The 26,378-nt window shown below is 39.0% G+C and overlaps 1 protein-coding gene across 1 annotated transcript; it reads left to right on the forward strand.

Annotated features, from left to right (window-relative positions):
• Window positions 1–8,935: 8,935 nt before the first annotated feature.
• On the forward strand, window positions 8,936–26,038 carry BLOC1S6 (biogenesis of lysosomal organelles complex 1 subunit 6). Its single transcript, XM_060098355.1, has 5 exons — window positions 8,936–9,115; window positions 14,708–14,849; window positions 20,096–20,183; window positions 22,434–22,520; window positions 23,237–26,038. Exons 1-5 carry the CDS (start codon window positions 9,034–9,036, stop codon window positions 23,354–23,356), a joined length of 519 nt encoding a protein of 172 aa, XP_059954338.1. The 5' UTR covers window positions 8,936–9,033; the 3' UTR covers window positions 23,357–26,038.
• Window positions 26,039–26,378: the final 340 nt, after the last annotated feature.

The raw sequence follows: 26,378 nt of genomic DNA on the forward strand, positions 1-26,378 counted from the left end.
GCCCCCCATTGGCCAAACGCATCTGGAAGCCAGCTGACACAGGGGCCAGAGAACATGGGCACCTGCAATACACAGCAGAACAGGGAAAGGTGAGGAGTGGGTCTGAGGGCCACCAGGGCTGGAAAAATCCTGCATAGTCACTGACATTAAGGAATTAGTTGTACTAGGTTAATGATGAAATATAGAGGGATTATATTTATCTCTAAGTAAATTAAATGAGTGTATTTTTCTCCTGGACACACATAATAAAGACTTTTATGAAATCTTAAAAGGAAAAATGACATTTTGAAATCTTTAGCTGTTAATAAAAATTAATGCTTTTAAATGTGCTCTTTCATTAGTAAATTAAGTGAGCAGTTTAGAAAAAAATACTTTGGATGAAGATAAGTAAATAATTAATTTTAAAGACAGGACTTTCGTAAAGTAATTCAAAAGATGTTGACAAGAAATTTACAGGAAGCCCAAAGACTAGAGCAATAATTTAAAAATAAGTTGATCCACTGGAATTTTTAAATTGAAAAAGGAATTGGAGACTCTGAACTTTCTGTATTATTGACCTCATATTACAAGGAATTGAATTTTTATATATCATTTCACCATCTGGTCTGAAGAATCTTTGGAAATTATTCTTGTTTAGCAACAGAAATACTTTGAAGATCTTGAACATTTATAGTAACAAACAAGGGCTATTTTGGAAAGCTAATGTATGTACTACTTTTAGCAATTTTGAATTAAGCAAGATTAGTATATCCTAGCTAATTTAAATAAATCTATCCTGAAAAGAAAGCTGAGTACTGGAATAATTTATGCTGCCTGTAGTCACTGATAATCCCACTTTCTGCATCACATAGAAAGAGAATAAAGCAGTAATGGTTGGTGGCCAATTTGATATCTACACACTAAGATAATAAATGAATTTTGCGAAAACCCCAAAGTGGAAGAATCATTGTCTTTTGAACCAATATAAGCATATTAGAATTTTAAGATGTAAAGTTCTTCAATGAATAAAATTTTCACCACTAGTTTTACTAATAGTCCAGAAGCAATGATGATATTTAAAATGATTACCACTCAGTATTATGAATATTCCTTTACTCATGAATAACATCATGAGTCAGACATCATAATGCTAAAAAGAAGAAGAAAATAAGACACCTCATTCCCCGCCCCCTCATAGAAGCAGAATATTGACAGTGGTATTGATGGTAAAGAAAGCCGTGGGTGTTGGTCGTGATCTCTATACTTCAAGACTCAATCATCTCACTCTGCAAGTCTGGAACTTCAGTTGCCAGCTTCTCCAGTGGAGATTTACCCCTAAAAAGCTACCTTATTGTATGACATTGACTTGTACAAAAGAAGTGAGTTTGTAATAAAACGTAATTGCCAAACCCTCTGATATTCACTTAATTCATTTAGTCTCTCTTATCTCACCATGGAAGTCTACTTAAGAAGCCAAATAACAGTTGAAGGGTTACTTAAGAAACCTAAAACCTATTTAAGAAACCAAATTAAGGTTGGTGAATATATGTAACTGATAAAGTTAATTTGTATATGGGGACCCACAAAATGGAAGCCACCACAGTGGCCTGGCCCATGTCACATAACAAAACCTAAGTCAGCCTACACTTACAGAAACACCTGTCAAGGAATCCTAACGTATACCGCTCACGATCCTCCAACTCAGCTTTAGCTAGCTTACCTTACCCTAGAAAATAGGACCTGCTGGCCTTATAAGGAAGTCCCAACTTTCTAGCCAGTCATGCCCTGTTTCCACATTGCCTCTTCTTTATTTTTTTATTTGTAAATTTTTTTGTTTTGAAGTATAGTTGATTTACAACATTGTATTAGTTTCAGGTGTACAGCAAAGTGATTTGGTTATATATATATATGTATATATCTATATTATTTTTTTGATTCTTTTCTATTATAGTTTATTACAAGATATTAAATATAGTTCCCTGTGCTATACAGTAAATCCTTGTTTATCTGTTTTATAGATGGTATTGTACATCTGTTAATCCCATACTCCCAGTTTATCCCTCCTCCCCCTTCCCCTTGGGTAACCATAAGTTTGTTTTCTATGTCTGTGAGTCTATTTCTGTTTTGTAAATAATTTCATTTGTACTGTTTTTTAGATTTCACATATAAGTGATATCGTATAATATTTGTCTTTCTCTGTCTGACTGACTTCACTCAGTATGACAGTCTCTAGGTCCATCCGTGTTGCTGCAGATGGCATTATTTCATTCTTTTTTATGGTTGAGTAATATTCCATTGTATATATGTACCACATCTTCTTTATCCATTCCTCTGTAGATGGACACTTAGGTTGCCTCCATGGCTTGTCTAATGTAAGTAGTGCCACTATGAACATTGGGGTGCATGCATCTTTTTTTTGTTGTTGTTTTGTTTTGTTTTGTTTGCGGTACGCGGGCCTCTCACTGTTGTGGCTTCTCCCGTTGCGGAGCACAGGCTCAGCGGCCATGGCTCACAGGCCCAGCCGCTCCGCGGCATGTGGGATCTTCCAGGACCAGGGCACGAACCCGTGTCCCCTGCATCGGCAGGCGGACTCTCAACCACTGCGCCACCAGGGAAGCCCCATGCATCTTTTTTTTAAAAAACTTTTATTGGAGTATAGTTGATTTACAGTGTTGTATTAGTTTCAGGTGTGCAGCAAAGTGAATCAATTATACATATACATATATCCACTCTTTTTTAGATTCTTTTCCCATATAGGCTATTACAGAGTATTGAGTAGATTTCCCTGTACTATACAGTAGATCCTTATTAGTTATCTATTTTATATATAGTAGTGTGTTTATGTCAATTGTAATTGCAAATTAAGCCCTTGTTGGTCACATCGTTTGCAAATATTTTCTCCCATTTTGTGGGTTTTCTTTTTGTTTTGTTTATGGTTTGCTGTATTTGTTATCCTTTGCTGCTCAACATTGCCTCTTCTAATGTTCTATAAAACTCACTCTTGCTCTAAATCCCTCTGTACAAAAGGCTCTGTACTCCTCCAATCCATGGATTGTTTTCCTTTAAATAAAGAACATCAAACTCATTACTAAATTGTTCTAGTTCTGTCATTTGACATAAATGAGGCACTAATAACAGAAATAATACTGTTTCTTCTGGCACGTAATACGTACTTAGGGACCGCTATTATTTGCAATAGTGCTTCACAGCTTACAGATCCTTTTCATATGTCTTACTGAGTGTTTAATTCTCACAAGAAATATGTCAAGTAATGGGTCTGGTATTATCATCTCCCTGTCTCTTTTACTTATGGGAAAAAAACCAGAGAGATAAAGTGACGACTAAAATCTCATAACTGATATAGTTGATATCTATTGCTTTGGTTGGGCCAATTTCCTTTCTCATTTTGATAACATGACTCTGATTTTCCTTTAAGGAACTACACCTATGCCTTTCTGTAACTCCTAGCAGGACTGTCAATCAAGGGGCTTTGCCTCTTTCTGTTACATATGACCCACACTAGCCCATCAGGTCTCTCTATATCCCCCTGGATGCAGAGACTGCTCTTTGGTATTTACCTGAAGGCGTTGAAAACTTATGTATGCACAAAAACCTGCACCTGGATGTGTACAGAAGCTTTATTCATAATTGCCAAAACTTGGAAGCAGCAATGATGTCCTTCAGTAGTGAAAGAATAAATAAACTGTGGTACATCCAGATAACGGATTATTACTCTATGCCAAATCCAAAATGAGCCATCCATCTACGAAAAGACATGGAGGAACCTTAAACGCATATTGCTAAGTGAAAGCAATCTGAAAAGGCTACATACTATATGATTCCAAATACATGACATTCTGGAAAAGGCAAAACTATAGAGTAAAAAGATCAGTGATTGCCAGGGATTAGAGCAGAGGGAGAGATGAATGGGCAGTGCACAGAGGTTTTTTAGGGCAGTGAATCTACTCTGCATGATACTATGGTGGTGGATACATGTCATTATACTCATCCAGTTTCATAGAATATACAACATGAAGAGTGAACCCTAATGTAAACTATCAATTTTGGGGGATAATCATGTGTTAATGTAGGTTTATCAGTTGTAACAAATGTAGCACTCTGGTGGGGGACGACGTGATAATGCATGACAGTACAAGGTGTCTTTGTACCTTCCTCTTAATTTTGCTGTGAACCTAAAACTGCTCTTAAAACAAGTCTCTCTCTCTCTATATGTATATGTATAGCTGATTCACTTTGTTATAAATCAGAAACTAACACACCTAAAAAAGGAAAAAAAGTCTATTTTAAAATGTCAAAAACTATTGCTTTTGACCACTGCATATATTTTACAAACTTTTTGGTGGCAAGGTTAGGAGAATGTGTTGGTGAAATAATCCATGGAAGAATATGTTTTTTAGATAATGCAAGAAAGGAATGATGGAAATGTAGTAGAGTAGCATTCGGTGGAAGAATTTTAGTACTTTGCTAATGTGAAAGAATATTTCTCATGTAAATGCAAGAAAAGTGGTTAAAACTGCTGAGACACCTTTTCGGGTTGGTTAACCACAGACAAATGGTAAACTGGTTTTTTTTAATACCCCAACTTCTCTTGTTTTCTACCTTCAGTTCCCTTCTTTCCTTTTTATTATTTTGCAAGCACATCACCCTATATGAATGTTTTCAAATTTTCAACACTTTAATCCACTAGAAGGATAAGGTCATGGGCTGTAACATCTTTCTCCTGTATATTTCCCCCTTTTCCATCCCTTTTCTCTGCAGCCCCTGATCCCTGCATCTTTCTTGCTCAAATCATTTTGTCTCCCTACCCCCATTCTTTCTTTTGTTTTTGGAAAAGGATGGAGAGAGATGAGGGGAAGGGACAAGCAAATCCTATGAGAGAATTAGGTCAAACTGGGATAGATTTTTTTTTTTTTTTTTTTTTTGCGGTGTGCGGGCCTCTCACTGTTGTGGCCTCCCCCGTTGCGGAGCACAGGCTCCGGACGCGTAGGCTCCGGACGCGCAGGCTCAGCGGCCATGGCTCACGGGCCCAGCCGCTCCGCGGCATATGGGATCCTCCCAGACCGGGGCACGAACCCGTATCCCCTGCATCGGCAGGCGGACTCTCAACCACTTGCGCCACCAGGGAGGCCCTGGGATAGATTTTTAATCAAATCTTAGCACATTCTAAATATAGGACACCCTGATCAACGAAAGGAATAGAAAATATTCATGTATTAACATGTTTATTTCTTTACTTGAATCTGCCACCTACCGACTCCCCTTTTGTTAGCAAAAATAATGTAGGAAAATTTAAGGAAAACAGAAAAAACTGAAAAATGGATAAAAGGGTTTGTGTATTTATTGCATAAGATTTGCTCTCCCTCTTTTGGATTTTAAGTTTCTTTAAATCCAATGGACTTAGTTTCCTTTTGCTATGAATATATACAGCATTTAGCTCTTTCTGACTATCATTTCTTTGGACTAACTTCTCCAGAGCTATATGACTACATTTTGTGTTATCTTTTGTCATTGTAAGTTCTTTTGCTCTAAAAGATTACACAACAATTTTCTCCATTAGGTTCTTTTACTAACCATTGAATCTATGTTATTCTTGTCTTCCCCAAAAGACAGCACCTTGAGGTCCTTGAGTCTGAAGTATACTTTTGCTACTTATGGTGTCTTTGTTTTTCCTGTTGGAAGCCTTTACTAGTTTTTGTCTGCATATTACATTGACCTGTCCTTCAAGATACAGCTAATTTCCTCTATTAGGTTTTTAAAATTTCTCTAGTTACTTCCCAATCATGCACTACACAACTGCACATCTGTGGCTGGTTGAATAATGCCCCCTGCAAAGGTGTCCACTTTCAGTTCCCCAGAATCTGTGAATGTTACCTTACATGGCAAAAGGAACTTTGCTGATGTGGTTAAATTAAGGACCATGAAATGGGGCGATTATCCTGGGTTATGCTGATGAGCTCAGTGTAATCACAAGGGTCCTATGAGAAAGAGGCCAGGATAGGAGAGGAGATGGTGCAACAATGGTAGTAGAGGGAGAAAAGGCAATGTGATGTGAGGCTGTGAGCCAAGTAATGCGGCTGCCCTCTAGAAGCTAAACAAGGCAAGGCAGAGGATTCTTCCTCAGAGCCTCCGGAAGTAACTAGCCCTGCTGACATCTTGATTTTAGCCCACAGAGACTGATTTTGGACATTTGACCTCCAGAATTGTAAGGTAATAAATTTGTGTAGTGTTAAGCAAGTCTGTGGTCATTTGTTACAGCAGCAATAGGAAACCAATATGACATCATTATGTATTTTATATTCTTCTAGGTCTGTTCCACATAATTTAGTACTTTACTGTCATACTCTCTAATTCTACTATGAGTAATTGGTAGAATATAAATTCCTGGTGGACAGGAACCAGCATTTTTACCTTTTTTTTTTTAAACACCCTACAGTGCCTAGTCCCGTCTTAGGTACTCAGCTATTTGAAGTGGGTTATAACTTTGTTGCATAAAAGAGAATGGCCACTACCAATGGGGAAATGAAAGGCATTTCAAAAGAAATATATAACTCAATAAACTGTGTTTACTTCCTTGGCAACAAATTCCAACCTTTTGATTTTGAGCTTTGTGTCACATGCAGTGCTAGGTGCACAGTATTTGATTAATGGAGGCTGGAATACAGAGTGCCCTCAACAAGCACTTGATGCACTGAGCTGAAATCTGTGGGAGTAAAGAAGGAAAAGGAGAAAGAGAAAAGCAGTGTGGGTCTGGCAGAAAGTCTTCCTTGTCTATTTGGCTGATTCATTTTTGTCACATTAAGTAAAGTTAAAATGCTTTACAAGAACATTCATTCTTTTAAATATTCTTTTTTGCTTAACATTTTTTTTTTTTTTCTTCTTTTTGCGGTATGCGGGCCTCTCACTGTTGTGGCCTCTCCCGTTGCGGAGCACAGGCTCCGGATGCGCAGGCCCAGCGGCCATGGCTCACGGGCCCAGCCGCTCTGCGGCATATGGGATCCTCCCAGACCGGGGCACGAACCCGCATCCCCTGCATCGGCAGGCGGACTCTCAACCACTGCGCCACCAGGGAGGCCCTCTTTTTTGCTTAACATTTTAATGTTCAATTAATTTCATCCATTAAATTTAAATAACCAGTATTTTAAAATCCAGGTAATATGCTTAATACTGTGCTAAGAGATAAAGAGGTTACAGACCACCTGTAGAACAAGGGTCTGTTCCAGAAGGTCTTAGTATCTAGTTAGGAGATAATACTAACAATCAGCTACGGTTACCAGGCATTTATCAGGTGCCATCTTGTGTGATTCAGACTTTGGAGATTATAGATATTTGGAATTTGGGGCTCGAAAATCAATACCTCATTCAGCAAATACTCATTGAGAACCTATTATGGTTTTCTGTGAATAAGAATTTCTGTTTGGAGCTTGCAATTTGATAGAGGAAGAGAAGTAATGAATACAAGAATGGATTAAGTGCTAAATAGCAGGAGGATGCTTTGTAGTTGGGAAAAGGTTATTACTTTCTGAGAGTTGAAAGGGGAGGCAGGAATTTAAATGATTTCAAAGTAAAGGTATCATTTAGGCCGAGCCTTGAAAGATGAGTAGGACTTTGAAAAGAATAAAATATTCTAGGCATGAAAGGGCATAGTTTTCAAAGGATGCTTGAAGGGTAGTACATTACGTTCCTATTGAAGTAGTAACAAATAACCACAAACTTGAAGCAATACAAATTTGTGTGTTATCTTCGAGTTCTGTAGGTCAAAAGTGCAATAGAGCTCTCACTGGGATAAAATTGAGGTGTTGGCAGGGCTGAGTTCCATTCTAGAGGCTCTAGTGGTGAATCCATTTCCTTGTGTTTTCCAGCTTCTAGAGGTCGCTGGTAACCCTCTTCCTCTATTTTCGAAGTCAGCAGTGTTGCATTGCTCTAGTCATTCTTCCTAGTCACATCTCCCTCCTGACTTCTTGTGCCTCCCTTTTCCAGTTTGAAGGCCCTTGTGATTATGTTAGTCCCACTCAGTAACCCGGAGTAATCTATTTTACAGTCATGGGACTAGCAACCTTAATTACGCTTTTGCAGTGAAACAGCCTGTTCACAGGTTCTGGGGGTGAAGTCTGTGGACATCTTTGGTGGGGCATTATTCTGCTTACTACAGGTAGTGAGGAGCAGCTAATCTTGAGAGGAAAGAAGGCCAAAAGAGGAAGGGGTACGAATGCACTGATAAGGGCAATGGGGAGCAGGTGCAAGTTTCTGAGGTTAGAGATAAATTCTCATTTTTTTTGAAAACAGCTTTGCCTGCAACATAGAAACAATCGTTTGGACAGGCAATTTTGGGTTGCAACATTAGGAGGCCACTATTAAGTCTAAGAGGGTCTAAGGTAAGGAGGGCATAGCTGATCACTTTATTTGGTCTGAGGTTGCTTCTGCCCATTTCTAAGTGTTTTTCATCACAATTCATGACATCATCCCACAGGATTTCAGCAAGTGCAGTTCCCGGTTATTTGGCTGAATTTGTTCAGTAGATTGATCCTGCAACCCAGGCCTTAAACCGTTCACCTACAATCAACAAGAGGAGAGACGAATCCTGGCAGACCCCCAATTAGCAAGGCTGAAGAGAGCAAAACACTGAATTTTTTATGGGTCCAAATCTCAGGGGAAGCACGCAGTCCTTTTTCCTAAGGTGTTTCCTTAACACGGACACAAAACTGAAAAGCTGCGCCTTCCCGTCACCGCCCCTTCCATCCCCCCACCACCATCGGAGGCAGGGACGTGAGGCTCGCCCAGCGGACTTTACTGACACCGACCGACCAGACTAGGACGTCCACCCGGAACCCCCGAAGCGCGGGGGGTGGGTGGATGGAGGAGGCAAAAAGCGGGAGGGCGGACCCGCGGTCACGTGCCCCGAGCCGTTTTCCGCTTCCGTCACTTCCGGGTGCGACCGTCGCTTCTGTCCTGGTGGGCTCTGTACGCGTTCGGTGCTTACTCACTGTATCTGACAGTCTGTACTACTGCCCCTTCCCTGTTCCCAGGGGGAGGGACATGAGTGTCCCTGGGCTGCCTTCCCTGGACGGGGTCCTGGCAGGGCCACCCGACGGCCTGGAGGCCGGGGGCCCGACGCCGGGTACGTGCTGTGGGGCGGGGCGGGGCGGGGCGGGCGGGACCCGAGTGGGTGGGTCTCCGGGCCGCCCAGGGGGAGTAAGATGCTTTCGGCAGCTGCCGCCCCGAGGCTCTGTCCCCAGCGCGGAACTAGGGAACCTTGCCGGCTCTCCTGGCCAGAGGAGGAGGCAGGAAACGAGATCTGGGGGGAAGCGGTGGTTGGGGTGCTGTTGGTGGGGGTTGATGGTGAAGGCATTCTGAGTTTGTGTATTGACTCCAGCACACTGTTGGCTATTTGTTACACGTTAGTGGTTGAGGATGAATTTACCAGAAGGATGATTGGTTTGTAATTCAGAGAATTGATGTATCCAGTATTATTGCCCACTCACTCATGAAATGATTATCTTGCGTTTTGACCTTACTGCGTCCTTCTTCCAGCAATCTTTCTCAACCCGAGTTCGAGGAGAGATTTAAACCCTAATGGCCTAGGGCATCTATTGAATGTAATGAATCGGCTTGCTCTGCATCCATAATGATACTATGTTTGTACTATCCTAGGGAGAATTGAGAAGATAGTAACTCAAAGCAGTTTCTGTGTTCTGCGGTTCAGATGAGGAACCCTAGGTGAGAAAGGCTTCAGGACCTTGGATGTACCTTTACTTGTACTTCCTGTTCCAGAAATATAGGGGTTACCCCAAAATAGCTCTCTCAGCCCTTTCTTGGTGGTGCTTTTCCTCAGTGACTTCCCTCTCTTCACACCTTCCTAAGTTGCTTGTGTAAATATCACTTCCTTGTATATAAGTGCAGGTTGGGTCTCTCTCTGCTTGCTCTTCCATCTGCTTGCTGGGTCCTCTGACATGGTTATTTTGCACTAATCTCACACACGGCATGTACATAAATAAAAGTAGATGTCTGATCCTATTAATGGTGCCAAGTCACTATCACTTGAAACTTTGACATTACTCTTGACTCCTCCCACTTGCCTCCTACCTCTGTTTAGTCCAGGGGCTTCTACTGTACAATTTCCATCTCCTCTTTGCATTTTCACCTTTACAACAACAGTTGTAAGGCTAGTCCACCTCCAGTCTCTTATTCATCATTCCATCTATCACACTGTCACGTCACTGCCCCAAGATAAAGCTCCCATCATGTCATTTCCTTGCTTGGAAACCTTAAATGGCTCCTTACTAAACTAAGGGCCAAACACATTATTTTCGCATTCAAGGGTCCTCATAGGCTGGCCACATGGTCTTAGAGCTCACTACTGCATGTGTCTCATGCTCCAGACACCCCAAACTAACCTCTCTTTCCAGAGCCATCCTATATTCCCCCTTTCCTCATGCTGCTTCCTTTACCCATATTGCATCCCTTTCTCTCCTGCCTTAGAATTCTTACCCATTTGGAAATAGTAGTCCTCATAGGTTGCTGATGGAAGTGTAAATTGGTGACATCTCTTAGGAAAGCAGTTTTGCAATGTCTATTTTTTTTTATAAATTTATTTTGTTTATTTACTTTTGGCTGCGTTGGGTCTTCGTTGCTGCGTGCAGGCTTCTTCATTGCGGTGGCTTCTCTCGTTGCAGAGCACGGGCTCTAGGCATGCGGGCTTCAGTAGTTGTGGCACGTGGGCTCAGTAGTTGGTGGCTCACAGGCTCTAGAGTGCAGGCTCAGTAGCTGGGGTGCACGGGCTTAGTTGCTCCGTGGTATGTGGGATCCTCCCGGACCAGGGATGGAACCTGTGTCCCCTGCATTGGCAGGCAGATTCTTAACCACTTCGCCACCAGGGAAGTCCCTGCAATGTCTATTAAAAAATGCATAAACACCTTGTTCCATTAATCTATTTATAAGAATTTATTCTATAGAAACAGTGATATGAATATGCAAAGACAAGCAAGGAAGCTCACTGCAACATTGTTTGAAAAAGCAAAAAGTAGAATAGGTGTCTTATTTTCTTTGTCTTAGTCTACTCGGGCTGCTATAATAAAATAACATAGGCTGGTGGCTTAAACAACAGACATTTATTCCTTGAAGTTCTGGAGGCTGTGAAGCCCAAGGTCTAGGTGTGGGCAAAATATGTTCCTGGTGAGGACCCTCTTCTGATCTTGCAGATGGCTGCCTTCCACTGTGTCCTCACATGGTGGAAGGAGAGAGTTCTGGTCTCTCTTCCTCTTCTTTTAGGGTCAATAATCCCATCATGGGGAACCTACACTCAGACCTCATCTAAACTTAATTATTTCCCAAAGACCCCCACCTCCAGATACCATTACGTTGGAGGTTAGGGCTTCAACATGTGAATTTTGGGGGAAGGACACATTTAGTCCATAACAATAGGGAACTGGTTAAACAAAATGTGGTAGAATTCTGTTAAAAAGAATGGAGTAGATTCATACATGTTGACCATATCTGAGATATATATTTATGAGAAAACTTGTAGAACAGTATAAGCAAGATCTCATTTGTGATAAATACAGGGTTTAACTGTGTATGCAAAGACAATTTCTTGAAGGCTATGTAAGAAACTCCAGAGTGACTCTCTGTGGAGTAAGGTAGTGAGGAGTATTTTTACTTTTCAGGTTATAGCCCCTTCTTTTGTATTTTAAGTTTTTACAATGAGTAACACTTAAAAAGAAAAAAGAAAGGAATGAAAATTCTATCCATTCTTCAAGCTTCAGCTCAAATGCCCACACCTCCATTAGGAGTTATTCCCTGATATCCCTGGTGAAAGTGATCTTTCTCTAATCTGTGGCACTTCTCACATTCTCTGATTCCCCTGTATTGAGCTTTTTCAGGGACGGGGACTTGCCTAATTTATTGTTGTAACCTCAAAAACTAGTACGTAAGATGTATGTGCAGCAAATGTTTCTTGTCTCCCACAATAAAGTACCTTGAACTTAGTGAATAAATGCGTGTAAAAACATGAGTAACTTCAACTCTTCCAATAATTTAACCAGAAGACTGGGACAGGGTAAGGGGGTTGGTGTGTGTGAGTTAAAATGTATATATAGTTTATGGAAGGTGTATTGGTTGTTACTCCTTAAAGCTGAAATATCCTTATTTGGTTGTTTCTGTTTATCTGTAATACTTATGTTTTCTATGTGTATATATATATATATTTTTAAATTTATTTTTGGCTGTGTCAGGTCTTCGTTTCTGTGTGCGGGCTTTCTCTAGTTGTGGTGAGCGGGGGCTGCTGTTTGTTGCAGTGCGTGGGCTTCTCATTGCGGTGGCTTTTCTTTGTTCCGGAGCATGGGCCCTAGGTGTGCGGGCTCTGTAGTTGTGGCTTGCGGGCTCCAGAGCGCAGGTTCAGTAGTTGTGGTGCCTGGGCTTAGTTGCTCCGTGGCATTTGGGATCTTCTCGGACCAGGGCTCGAACCCGTGTCCCCTACATTGGTGGATTCTTAACCACTGTGCCACCAGGGAAGCCCTTCTATATTTTTTAAAGAGAGTTGCTGCTGTTTGCACTGTTATTGTAATCAAGCCTTTAGCAATGACATTAATCATAATAATATAATATAATATAATATATAATATAACATTAATGATGTATTTTATTCACTTCCCATCTGATGAAACATCAATGGCAATATCTGTAAATGCTTCACTTTTTTTTTTTTTTTTTTTTTTTTTTTGCGGTATGCGGGCCTCTCACTGTTGTGGCCTCCCCCGTTGCGGAGCACAGGCTCCGGACGCGCAGGCTCCGGATGCGCAGGCTCAGCGGCCATGGCTCACGGGCCCAGCCGCTCCGCGGCACATGGGATTCTCCCAGACCGGGGCACGAACCCGTATCCCCTGCATCGGCAGGCGGACTCTCAACCACTTGCGCCACCAGGGAGGCCCTAAATGCTTCACTTTTCCCATTATATTTTTATTTCACTTGTGGAGTGCTTCAGTTTCTAGTTAGCTCTTACTTGTTTGAATATTGCCTTGCAATCTAGAGAATTCCAAAGTTTGTTCATATGTTTCTCAGGATCCAAATAAAAACCATACTAATTTATTTTGATCTCTAAAAGCTAATTTTGAATATGGCAGCATGCTGTTTTCCTCAATCTTGGCAAAATTTAAATCTGTGGTAAAAACTATACTTGGAAATGAGCTATAAGCAATGTATTGTGATGAACGTATTCTGTATAATGATCTAATTTGATGTTATGGATTATTACCAGATTATGATTAAAGACAGGTGTTTCAGAGTTTAATATTAGTTTAAAAATGCTTTTGGAGTACCATTTTAGTAATGTGGCCAGTTGACTTTTTTTTTTTTTTAATTCTAAACCGGTGATTCTAAAATCTTACAGATCATTCATTGAACCCTGTTTAGAAATTGTTTTGTACTTTTCTTGGTAGGAGTAGTGATTGATGGGTATTCATGTTAGACATTTTGAATGCCTGGTACAATGCTTACACTGTTATTATTCAAAGGAAAGGTAGGAATAAACTAGTTCCTGGCATCAAATCTAGATTTACACAGAAGACAACTATTATACACTATTTTCTATGGTAAATTAAGGTTCTGAATTTCAAGAGAGGAGAAATTCTTAGAAAATTTCTTTCCTGCTAACAAATGACAAAACAACCCTCGCTTTACATGTAAATATCAAGCTCTATGCAAAATAAATGTTGATCCATAGTACTTCCATAGAATTGAAAAAAAATATTTTTAGGTATTGCATTTATTTAACAAATTTTTTTAAAGTTTTTTTTTTATTAATGTGGACCATTTTTTTAAAGTCTGTATTGAATTTGTTACAATATTGCTTCTGTTTTACCTTTTGGTTTGTTGGCCGGCAGGCATGTGGGATCTTAGCTCCCTGACCAGGGATCAAACCTGCACCCCCTGCACTGGAAGGCGAAGTCTTAACTACTGGACTGCCAGGGAAGTCCCTGCATTTAAAAAATATATAATCTCTAGGGGCTTCCCTGGTGGCTCAGTGGTTACGAGTCTGCCTGACAATGCAGGGGACACGGGTTTGAGCCCTGGTCCGGGAAGATCCCACATGCTGTGGAGCAACTAGGCCCCTGCGCCACAGCTACTGAGCCTGCGCTCTGGGGCCTACGAGCCACAGTGACTGAAGCCCATGAACCTGGAGCCCGTGCTCCGCAGCGGGAGAGGCCACCGCAGTGAGAGGCCCGTGCAACGCAACGAAGAGTAGCCCCCGCTTGCCGCAACTAAATAAAGCCCACTCACAGCAACAAAGACTTAACACACCCCAAAATAAATTAATTAATTAAAAAAATTCTGCAAGCTTTTGGAAAGAAGAATTTCTTGCTTCCATTCAGTAACTGTTCCTTCCTTTTAGGCCTCAGACTCCTTTAATAATACACTGAAAACTCTAAATCCCCTTCTCTGAAAAATACATACACATATGGAATTTTGTGTGTGTTAATGTTCTTTTCAGCTAGACTTTACCTTGTCCTAGTAGCTTTAAAATATTTTTTGAGTGCTCATAACTTGATTTTTAGAGGATGCTCAGTAAGTAAAAGTTAAAAAATAAAAAGGATACCTACATTATCCTGTGTGTGTGCTCTGAACTCTGCTAGCCTCCTTTCCTCCCTCCCTGCTACTTTCTTACCCCTGTGTCAGTTTAAAAGCTTCCTAAATTTGATTTTTTGCTTGGGGACAGGTTTAAGTGACACTTCTCCAGATGAAGGGTTAATAGAGGACTTGACCATAGAAGACAAAGCTGTGGAGCAACTGGCAGAAGGCTTGCTTTCTCACTACTTGCCAGATCTGCAGAGATCAAAACAAGCTCTCCAGGAACTCACGTGAGCTGAAAAAAACCATAGATGCACTCAGTTCTTCTCTGGCATAGTCATAATTTACTGTATAAGTAAAGTATATACTGTATTAGGGATAATATTTTGTAACATTTAATACAATGGAGTATTTCTGTGTCTTTTGTGTTAGCAAATGGGAGTGGAGTAATCTAAATTACATAGTATACATGTAATTTAGATTACACAGTAATCTAAATGTAAAAAGTGAAATGAATGCTCCTAGAGTGTTTGGTCTCTTCTGAGAAGTACCCCTAAATCTTATCTAGACTCTCTGATTAGTTTTGGTGTCTCTCCACTATTTTAGGAAAGAATCGCCTCTTGGGGATGTTGCAAATGGGTATACACCTGTTTCTGAGTAGAGCTGCAAAATTGCCTCCGTAAGAGTCACATTTGTTTTCAATTGCTGGTTCACATGACTTGCCGGAAATCCCTAATTATCTTTTTTGGAGACGACCCATTTCATTCTTAGTTTATAACTCTACTAGCTAAATAAAGGATTGGAGAATAAGCTAAGAGAGGAACAGGATAAGGAAGAATGGAATCCATAAAGTGTAATCAGTATGCAAAAATATACACTCTGGGGGCTTCCCTGGTGGGGCAGTGGTTGAGAGTCCACCTGCTGATGCAGGGGACATGGGTTCGTGCCCTGGTCCGGGAAGATCCCACATGCCACGGAGCAGCTGGGCCCGTGAGCCTGCGCGTCTGGAGCTTGTGCTCCGCAACGGGAGAGGCCACAACAATGAGAGGCCCGTGTACCACAAAAAAAAAAAAAAAAAAGAAAAATGTACACTCTGATTTTATCAGCTGTCACCCAGAAACAGCAGCCTGAACTTCTTCCTCTCGTGTCAGGACCTCTCTGCATTGCCCAAGCTGGCCTGTTATTTCTTTTTTGTGGTGGTCACCTTTAAACTGGCTATGAACCACTGCTGCTCTAAGACTTACTCTTTGAAAACTGATCTCAGAGGCCTTTATTGGGGCAAAAGGAGAGGAATAATCAACAACTATGTCCATTTTTTAAATATTAGTAACTAATGTTACAATCCTTGGGTTTGAAGATGATAAGTGAATATAAAAGTGGTACTGTGTTCTACTACATGTGATACCCTACTGTAGTTAAGGGAGCTGATAACATTCTTAGTTCTCTGCTAGTTCCAAGTAAGATTATTTTTATTCCACAGTGTGTGATATATCTTGTATTTTAACACCAGCCAATCCTTGTGGCAGAAAAGTCAAAGATTTTGTGGGTGAGTTTGGGTGATATATGATAGACTGAAGGAAGGTAAGAAACTCTGCAAACAAAACATATCTGGTAACACTTTATTTATAGGAAGTTAGGAATCAAGGTTTAATTGGAAAGTTTAATTGATGAGGACATTGGCTAAAATTTAGTGTTTCAATAACCCCATTTATCTTCCTAGGCGTCTAGACAGTGATGATGATGATGATGATGATGATGATGATGATAGTAAAATCAGCTACTGTTTATAACAGTTGAATATGATGAATAAGCAGTTATTAAACTTCTTGAGTGTTAAGGAAAGATAAGCAAACTTCAGAGGAAGAACAAAGAGAAATATATGGGTCTAGTTAAGAGCTTTCTACACTGTCTCATTGATCAGTGTATCTGTTCTTTCACCAATATCCTGCTGTCTTGATTTCTGTAGTTTCTGTAAGTCTTGAAATTTGGTAATGTACATCTTCCAACTTTGTTCTTCTTCAGTATGTCTTAGTTATTATAGGTCTTTGCCTTTCCATGTGAATTTTAGAATCAGTTTGTAGATATCTACAAAATAACTTTCTGGATTTAAATTGAGATTGTATTGAACTCTTTGAAAACTGATCCTAAATTTTTTTTTTTTTTTCTTTTTGCGGTATGCGGGCCTCTCACTGTTGTGGCCTCTCCCGTTGCGGAGCACAGGCTCCGGATGCGCAGGCCCAGCGGCCATGGCTCACGGGCCCAGCCACTCCGCGGCATGTGGGATCCTCCCAGACCGGGGCACGAACCCGTATCCCCTGCATCGGCAGGCGGACTCTTAACCACTGCGCCACCAGGGAGGCCCCTGATCCTAAATTTTTGACCTATAGGTCAAGTTAGGAAGAATTGATATCTTAGCACTATTGAGTTTTTTATTCCATGTACTCAGGATATCTCTTCATTACTTAGATCTCTCTTATTTCTTTCATTAGAGTTTAATAGTTTTTGCATATAGATCCTATACATATTTTGTTAGGTTTATACCAGATTATTTCATCTGACGGGTTATTGTAAATGGTATTTTTTAAAATTCTGATTGTTCATTGCTGGTATATAGGAAAGCAACTGACTTTTGTATATTAACCTTGTATCCTGAAACTTTGCTATATTCACATATTCGTTCCTGGGTTTTTGTTGTTGATTCTTTGGGATTTTCCACATAGGCAGTCATGTTATCTGTGAACAAAGACAGTTTTATTTCTTCCTTTCTAATCTGTATACCTTTTATTTCCTTTTCTTGTCTTACTGCATTAGCTAGGACTTCCAGTAAAATGTTGAAAAGGAGTAGTAAGAGTGGACATCCTTTCCTCGCTCCAGATCTTTAGGAGGAAAACATCTAGTTTCTTACCACAAGTGCAATATTAGCTGTACGTTTTTTTTTTTTTTTTTTTTTTTTGCGGTATGCGGGCCTCTCACTGTTGTGGCCTCCCCCGTTGCGGAGCACAGGCTCCGGACGCGCAGGCTCTGGACGCGCAGGCTCAGCGGCCATGGCTCACGGGCCCAGCCGCTCCGCGGCATATGGGATCCTCCCAGACCGGGGCACGAACCCGTATCCCCTGCATCGGCAGGCGGACTCTCAACCACTTGCGCCACCAGGGAGGCCCAGCTGTACGGTTTTTTAAAAGATATTCTTTATCAAGTTGGGGAAGTTCCTCTCTCCTCCTAGTTTGATGAGAGTGTTTTAATTATGAATGGTGTTGGACTTCATCAAATGCTTTTTCTTCATCTGCTGATAAGACCATATGATTTTTCTTCTTTAACCAGTTGATGTTGTGGGTTACATGATTGATTTTCAAATGTTGAACCAGCTTTGCATACTTGGAATAAATCCCACTTGGTTGTGGTGTATAATTCTTTTTATACATTGTTGGATTTGATTTGTTGATATTTTGTTGAGGAGTTTTACATCTATGTTCTTGAAAGATAATGATCTATAGTTTTCCTTTCTTGTAATGTCTTTTTTAAAAAAATAAATTTATTTACTTACTTATTTATGGCTGCATTGGGTCTTCATTGATGCTCATGGGCTTTCTCTCCTTGCAGTGAGCAGGGGCTGCTCTTTGTTGTGGTGTGTGGGCTTCTCCTTGCGGTGGGTTTTCTTTGTTGTGGAGCATGGGTTCTAGGTATGCGGGCTTCAGTAGTTGTGGCTCGTGGGCTCTAGAGCGCAGGCTCAGTAGTTGTGGCGCACGGGCCCAGTTGCTCCGTGGCATGTGGGATCTTCCTGGACCAGGGCTCAAACCCGTGTCCCATGCTTGGCAGGTGGATTCTTAACCACTGTGCCACCAGGGAAGTCCCTCGTATAATGCCTTTATCTGGTTCTGATTTTAGGATAGTGCTGGCCTCATAGAATGAGTTAGGAAGTGCTCCCTTTACTTCTGTTTTCTGAAAGAGATTGTGGAGAATTGGTATAATTTCTTCCTTAAATGTTTGGTAGAAATTGCCATGAAGCCATCTGTTCCTGGTACTTTGATTTCTGGAAGGTTACTACTTATAGATATAGGCCTACTTAGATTATCTGTTTCTCCTTGTGTGAGTTTTGGTAGTTTGTGTCTTTCAAGGAGTTAGTCATTTCCATCTAAGTTATCAAATTGGTGAGCATAGAGCTACCTGTAGTATTCTTTTATTATCCTTTTAATGTCCATGGGATAAGTAGTGATGACCCCTTTTCCATAAATTATGTTAGTAATTTGTATCTCCTCTCTCTTTTTCTTTGTTAGTCTAGCTAGAAGTTTATCAATTTTATCAATATTTTAGAAGAACCAACTTTTGGTTTTGTTTATTTTTTATTGTTTTCCAGTTGTAACAGCCTGTTTTTGCTGTCCTGCTTGTCTTGGATCATTGGCTTGCTGGGTTCTCCTCTCATCCATTCTGGTTTCACCTTCTGTGGTCTCCAGTCAGAGCTGAAGGGACACATATGACCTGTAGGATATGCCATACTCAGTGCTAGATGGTGGAGATGTTTTAACTGCCCTTCAGTCTCTTCATTGCTATTTCTTTTTTTCATTGTTGTTCTCTGTTTAGCATACTTCTGCAAGCATATCATGTCATATTTTTCTTTGTCTATGGTATTCTTTAAAATATTTAATTAAGTGACCCCCCCCCCACCCAGTGTCACTTATTCCTGTGATCCTAGCATTGGTTGATCTGGAGAAGAATATTAGAGAAGTTGGCTTCTCTTCCTCAATAGCAAGTTTTGAATCAGATTTTATTGAGGAGTCTTAGAAATTACTTGGTCTGACCTTCTTACTTTGTAAATGAAATTTAGGTCCAGAGAAACTAAATTTCCAAGATCACACCAACTGATTATTATCCCTTGACACTGCATTTTTTCTAACTCTAATCTAAAAAGTCACTGCTCCTCTTCCTTTATGGTAATGTTACAATTTTAATATATATAAAACATCAAGTTTCTTGGACAAGATAGTATAAAAAAAACTTTTTGGGGATAATACAGAGAGTTGTTTGAAATAAGTAATAAAATAATTTAAAATGGCTTGATGTTATTCAAATCTGAAATTGAGGCAAGAATAAAAGATGTATTTAATTATCAGAATATTGGAATATTATTTTGGCTTTGGAATATTATTATTATTATTATTATTATTATTATATTTTTTGCGGTACACGGGCCTCTCACTGCTGTGGCCTCTCCCATTACGGAGCACAGGCTCCAGATGCGCAAGCTCAGCGGCCATGGCTCATGGGCCTAGCCGCTCTGTGGCATGTGGGATCCTCCCGGACCGGGGCACGAACCCGTGTCCCCTGCAGTGGCAGGCGGTCTCTCAACCACTGCGCCACCAGGGAAGCCCTGGAATATTATTTTGAAAAAGATTATGATAAACTAAATAAGCCTTGGAGAGTCAATAAATTTCCAACTTAATTTCTACTTTTAACATTAACCAAGATGAATGTGATTGCTTTTAATGAACCATCACTTAAAGTATGTAAAGTTTATTTTGGCTGTGTGCTTTTGTTTCAGACAGAACCAAGTTGTATTATTAGACACACTGGAACAAGAGATTTCGAAATTTAAAGAATGTCATTCTATGTTGGATATTAATGCTTTGGTAAGTATGATTTAGTTGACATAGCTTAATGATATCTTGTTTTAGAAATAGCTAGGTTTATCCTCCCAACTTTGTACTTATGTATGTTTGAGATACTTACGTATGTTTTCCTCTAATTTTTAAAGTTTAGAATTTGTTGTTTAACAGGAAACCTTGACTTACTTTATTAGACCTTCTATTGTCTTGAATTGTTAGCTTTCAAATGTTGAGCTTGTGATAGGAAATTGAACTTATATATGAAAGTCTGGAATAGATCTGCTCATAATTAAAGACTAATAGAAGAGAAGTAAAAGTAAGGAACTTTGGAGGTACTATTTTTCCCCTTAAGGAAAGCACATCTCTCTTTATCAAGTACATGGTTTTTAAAATTAGCACTTATTTAATTGTATGGCATTTTCATAATGCCATAACAAATTAACGCTGAAACAGACTGTTCGAGGGTCCTTTACGTCCCCTTTATATCTTTCAATGTAAGTGACAATAGTTGAATTTCATCAGAAACTTTATAGCTTTTTGATGAGAGGAACTAATACTCTTTATTTTAGGAAATGGAGAATTAACAGAAATAAGGAACTTGTGGCTACCTTTCTCTTTACCCAGAACATTAGAAATAGCTTAGTTTGCATGACTTTGTGGACTTTCATATATATGTCAAAGATTGGACTTTTCATTCGAAAAATGTGGCTTATTAATGTTTTCCTTTTATAACAATCAAAAACCAAGTCCACCTTCTCTAGTATTAGGCAGAGGCCTGTGGTAGTAAATACAAGTCTTCTACTCAGTAGTTCTTGATTTGTGAAGGAGGTGGTCTTTGTCTTCTCCATTGAGTTCATGTTGCAGCAGAACTACATATTTGTTGAATTAATGAACCAAGCATATGTAATACTGTCGCTTCCATCTGAAAGGGCAGAAACTAAGTCTTGCTCTTTTTCCTTCTCTCAGCCCATGAGTGGTGTTTTTTTGTTGTTGTTGTTGTTTGTTTTTTTAATTAATTTTTTTAGTTTTGGCTGTGTTGGGTCTTTGTTCCTGTGCATGGGCTTTCTCTAATTGCAGCAAGCCGGGGCTACTTTTCATTCCGGTGCGCAGGCTTCTCATTGCGGTGGCTCCTCTTGTTGCGGAGCATGGGCTCTAGGTGCGCGGGCTTCACTAGTTGCAGCACTCAGGCTCAGTAGTTGTGGCTTGCGGGCTCTAGAGCACAAGTTCAGTAGTTTTGGCACATGGGTTTAGTTGCTCCACGGCATGTGGGATCTTCCCGGACCAGGGCTCGAACCCGTGTCCCCTGCATTGTCAGGTGGATTCTTAATCACTGCGCCACCAGGGAAGTCCCCCAAGAGTGGTTTTGATTGTCATTCAGGAACTGAAAAATAAAAGCCCAGAGAGAAAGAGGGTCTGTAAGCTCTAGAGGTCATCAGACTCTGACTTTACTTGTAGCTACATTAAGGCTGCTAATCTCTCTACTGACACTTCTTTCCTTTTTTTTTTACCTGATCTTCTCTTTCTGTTACCTTCTTTCTTGAGGATGAGGTGTTTCTTTTTCCTTCTCTCCCATCTCTGGCTGAGATGGAAAGTCTATACTTATCACTCCTTGGGAAGAAAAGTGTCCTTACAGAGATTGTTCTCCTTGGTCTGACTTCAGAAGCCCAAAGAATATGATCAGACTTGTCCACAGCCTTCTCAGGGCTCTCTGGCCACAGCTTGGTTTTTCCTGATGGGCAGACACTTCACTTAAACTGTCCTGTGTACCCTGGCTCAGTCTCTCCCTTGTAAAGGCAGTAGAGAGTGTTTTACTTTTCTTAAATGAAACTGATAGCACTGTTGGATAGTCTTACTAAAATTTTAGAATTATATTGTATGGTTGTGGTTTTTTTTGAATTTTATTTAATTTATTTTTTTATATAGCAGGTTCTTATTAGTTATCTGTTTTATACATATCAGTGTATATATGTCAATCCCAATCTCCCAATTATGTTGCATGTTTTTAAGGCAAAATGTTATCTGTACAGAATATAAATGTCTATTTTATGTTGAGTAACTTTTAATCAATATGAACTGAATCAGGTATTCTCAAAAGCCTACTAGTGGTTTAAATTAAATTTGAATCTTGGAATTAAAATATGGAGATAATTAGATCTTCAAAAATTTTGACAAATTTAGGCAGAATGAACTGTAATTTAGGTATTGATTTATTTATCCATTTCGATATTTCAGTCTGTTTTAAATTGACTTTTAAATTTACTTTTCCATCTTAAGTTCACTGAAGCTAAACACTATCATGCCAAGTTGGTGAATATAAGAAAGGAGATGCTGATGCTTCATGAAAAGACATCAAAGTTAAAAGTGAGTTGAAAATTCTTTCACAGTCTTTATAGAAGTAGAGGTTTAGTTGTCTGTTTTTCTTCAGTATTCATTTTCTGACTTCTTATATATTCATATACAATAGGTTACTTAATTCATGGTACATTGTTTTCTTTTAAAACACATTCTTATTAACCCCACTCTGGGCTTTTTTACTAATAGCTGGGCTGGTGGGCTCACATTCTCTGAATATGTCACTGTATTTGTCATTTAATAATAAGAGTTTTGAGTAATAGAATTTTTTTATCAAGGAGACCTTAAATTACCCAGAACATTTAAAAACTGTGAATCACTATATTGTACACCTGTAACTTATACTATATAGCAACTATACTTCAATAAAAAAAAGTTACCCTGAACAAATTTAAAAGTTAAACATGAAATTTATTATTATGTATTGATTACCTTAAATCAAAGCATTATTACTTAAAATTTTTTTTAAATTTTTTATTTTTAATTTAATATTTAAAGGCTACTTTTCAGTTAGTTATTACAAAATATTGGCTATATTCCCCATGTTGTACAATACATCCTTGAGCCTGTCTTACACCCAGTAGTTTGAACCTCCCACTCCCCCACCCCTATATTGCACTCCCCCATAAATCACTAGTTTGTTCTCTAAAAGCACTACTACTTTTAAATTAGGCCATAACCTATAAGCCTTTTGCTCTCTTGGTTTTTAAATTTTTTTGACTTAGAAAAGAGCACTTAAACTGCAGCAGAAGAGGCAAAAAGAAGAGTTGGAAAGGGAGCAGCAACGAGAGAAGGAATTTGAAAGAGAAAAGCAGTTAACTGCCAAACCAGCTAAAAGGATGTGAGAAGTTGGATGTTTGTGTCCTTCCTTCCCCTGTTGATGTTCTGGATTTAAGATGACCCAGTGTAGACTGAAGTTAAGGTAGTGCCTTATACCGTTGTGTTATGCTTTGAAATCCTTTTCCCACGAGTGCTCTCTATCTTCATTTCAGCCATTCAAGAAGCTTTTTTTCCTGAATAGAAGACATAATATCACTTGGTTTGGATATTTTGTATGTAATTTTTCAACTTTGTTTTGCTTTTTAAAATTCATTATTTTGGCCTTAAGTCATTTATAAACTGGAAAATGGTTTGTTTTAATAGTCTAGACTATATGTGGTTAAAAATTAGTATGAATTATTTAGCTTCTTAATAAGTGTGGATTTAAAAGTTTCAGTTTCTTATTTTATGAAATGAATTGCCTTTCTGGCAATACAGTGCTGGGTTTTGGCAGTTGCCTTTTCATTGTTTGGTTAAGAAGAATTGCCAGCTGTTTAATCTCATATGCCACTGGAAAAGAGGTGGTATAAGCCTTTGTGAAGAACATGATAGAAAAGTGTGTACACAGGAAATAGTAGCATCTTAGACATAGGATAGGTGAGCAAGATGCCATGTAGATTCCACTAACCATATACTATATCTGCTTCCTAGCTTTGTTGTTGCTGTTTTTTCCTTATGTTGCTTCTGGGTTCAAAGTAGATTATATCTATTCCTAAAGTTTGGCGGGGGTGGTGTAGCTTTCACACACTCAAATGTGTTTAAATATTTATAATTCTTAGTAACAGTCATCACACACTGTGAGATACAGTTGTCAAGCTGATAAGATAATGAACCCAGCTTTCCAAGTGGAAAGTCTTACTGCTAGTTCTAGCTATCCTCTGATTTGCTGTGTGGTCTTAACATGTGGTTACTTTTTCTGTGCTTTTATAAAAAATTCTTAAAGTAGAATGATACATACCAACTACCCATTTTATAGATAATGACAAGAATGGTGGAAAATTAGTAAATAGCTTCTTCACAAAAGAGGCAGCATGATACCTTTAGTGTTTTCTAGATCCCCCCTCCCCCAGTATTACATGTAGAAATTTATTATGTGAGGGAAATATTATGAAGTTTCATTGTTTTAAATTGAGAGTGTATTATTCACTGTTTTAGTATTATTTAACATCCATGATGTCCAATCTCTATTACATAGAGACTGTACAGATTAGATTACAGATTATGATTAGAATGTGTATCTTTTATAATCTACGTTACATTTGGTAAGCTGGAATCACTCACTACCTCTGATCACATATCAGGCTAACCAATGATGGAGAAAGCATTAGATTTACGTCGAGTGCTAAGAACTGGTTTGTTTAAAGGTTTAAAAAATTTGTTTGAAAACCTTTCCCTTCTTTAGTGAGTGAATTATGATCTCACAGTTCTCTTGGTTTTGACCTTATGTTTAAGAGTATAAATATATTTTATTTTTAAAGGCTATGTGTTGCCCTCAAACACTGGCTAAAACTCCTAGGGCAGGATCATTAGTACTGGCAGGACAGTGTCATCTAAACTGCTGAATGTACTCACTTATAACCTGACAAAGGCTGTGCATTGTTTCTTAGAGTGATTTGTGGTGGCCAGCCGCAATGACTGTTTAAAATGCTGGTTCCTGGACACCACTCTCAATCTACTGAAGCAAATCTGTTTGTTTTTCTCTTTTTTTCCTTTTAAAAAAGTTTCCTCAAGTGATTCTGATGTACCTTATAAGTTGAGAACCGCTGGTCTAGTGATCTAGGTCAGAGGTTTCCACACTGGGCTGCATATTAGCACCTGGAAACTTAAAAAATATATACTCTTGAAGATTTTTACTCATTAGTTCTTAGGTAGGGCCCATCCACATTTTAAAGAGCCCCCCAGATAAGTCCAATGCAAGGAACCACTGGTCTAGACTTTCTAGTGATTTCTATTTATAAGGAGTGAAATAGTTTGAAAGCTACCCAGTAACTCTTGGGATTAATCTTATGAAATAAATTCTTAAACTGCTGCTTTTGATATAAAGTCAGATTTAAGACTGAAATAAATAGCAGGCCAGAAATAGGTATAGAATTCTGGTTAATTGAACTTTTGTGACCTATATTTAAATAAATCATGTTTATTGAATGAATGGCAAGGCACATGTACTTTTAGAAATGTATTACTTACATTTTGAAGATTTTTTAAAGTGTCAAGAATATATATTAGGATCCACTATTTTTAGGTCAATTGTAAATCAGAAGTACTGTTACTTTGGTAATTAAAATCTAAAACTTTAGCTGTATCTCAGTAGCGTACAAACATATCGTACTGACTAAAACTGAACAGAACCCTTATAATTAGTCTTGCTGTATTTTTGCACAAAATTATGAATTGGTACTTGAGTTGAAAAAAATTGCCTATGGTGTTTTGGTTGAAAAAAATTGCCTTTGTTTTGAAACTATATCATATATATACTGAACTAAAGTGATGGGAGTTAATTTTGTATTTACTTTGTAGGAGGTATCATGTAAATATGCAGACGTTGAATGTAGTATGGATTGTGTCCACAGTGAATTTTTGGGTGGATACAGTTTATAAATATGCCAATTATATACCCTCATATACTTGTCTGATTTTGAGCTTGTAAAATGAGGACTCCTTTTTACACATTTAATAAAGAAAAGAAAGGTCTATGAATTATCCAGTATCATTTATCAAGCACTGGTGTGCACACAGCACTGTACACTTCCCTTTATGTACTTTATTTCAGACATTCCTTTCCTTTGCTTTCCTCTCCTGTCATCTTCCTCTTAATGTTCTCTGTAGGTTGTGTCACAAAATGACTGGTCGGCTCATTAAATCCTTTTCGGAAAGGTGATAGAAAGTGTTATGAAAAGATTCTACCTGAAATAACCCAACTTCATAAAGTTCTTCACTATTTGAGAATAAGAATAATAGCTACTACTTTTGTTTTTTTAAATTTATTTTTATTTTATTTATTTTATTTTTGGCTGCGTTAGGTCTTTGTTACTATGCACGGGCTTTTCT

This window comes from Mesoplodon densirostris, chromosome 4 (assembly GCF_025265405.1).
Source record: "Mesoplodon densirostris isolate mMesDen1 chromosome 4, mMesDen1 primary haplotype, whole genome shotgun sequence".
Taxonomy (NCBI): Eukaryota; Metazoa; Chordata; class Mammalia; order Artiodactyla; family Ziphiidae; genus Mesoplodon; species Mesoplodon densirostris.

What these genes read in the sequence shown, in the direction of transcription:
- BLOC1S6 (XM_060098355.1), top strand. Translation starts at nt 9,034, where the DNA reads ATGAGTGTCCCTGGGCTGCCTTCCCTGGACGGGGTCCTGGCAGGGCCA. An exon ending in CAAGCTCTCCAGGAACTCAC is followed by an intron (nt 14,850 to 20,095) that starts GTGAGCTGAAAA and finishes CTTTTGTTTCAG; the next exon opens with ACAGAACCAAGTTGTATTAT. An exon ending in AAAAGACATCAAAGTTAAAA is followed by an intron (nt 22,521 to 23,236) that starts GTGAGTTGAAAA and finishes TTTTTGACTTAG; the next exon opens with AAAAGAGCACTTAAACTGCA.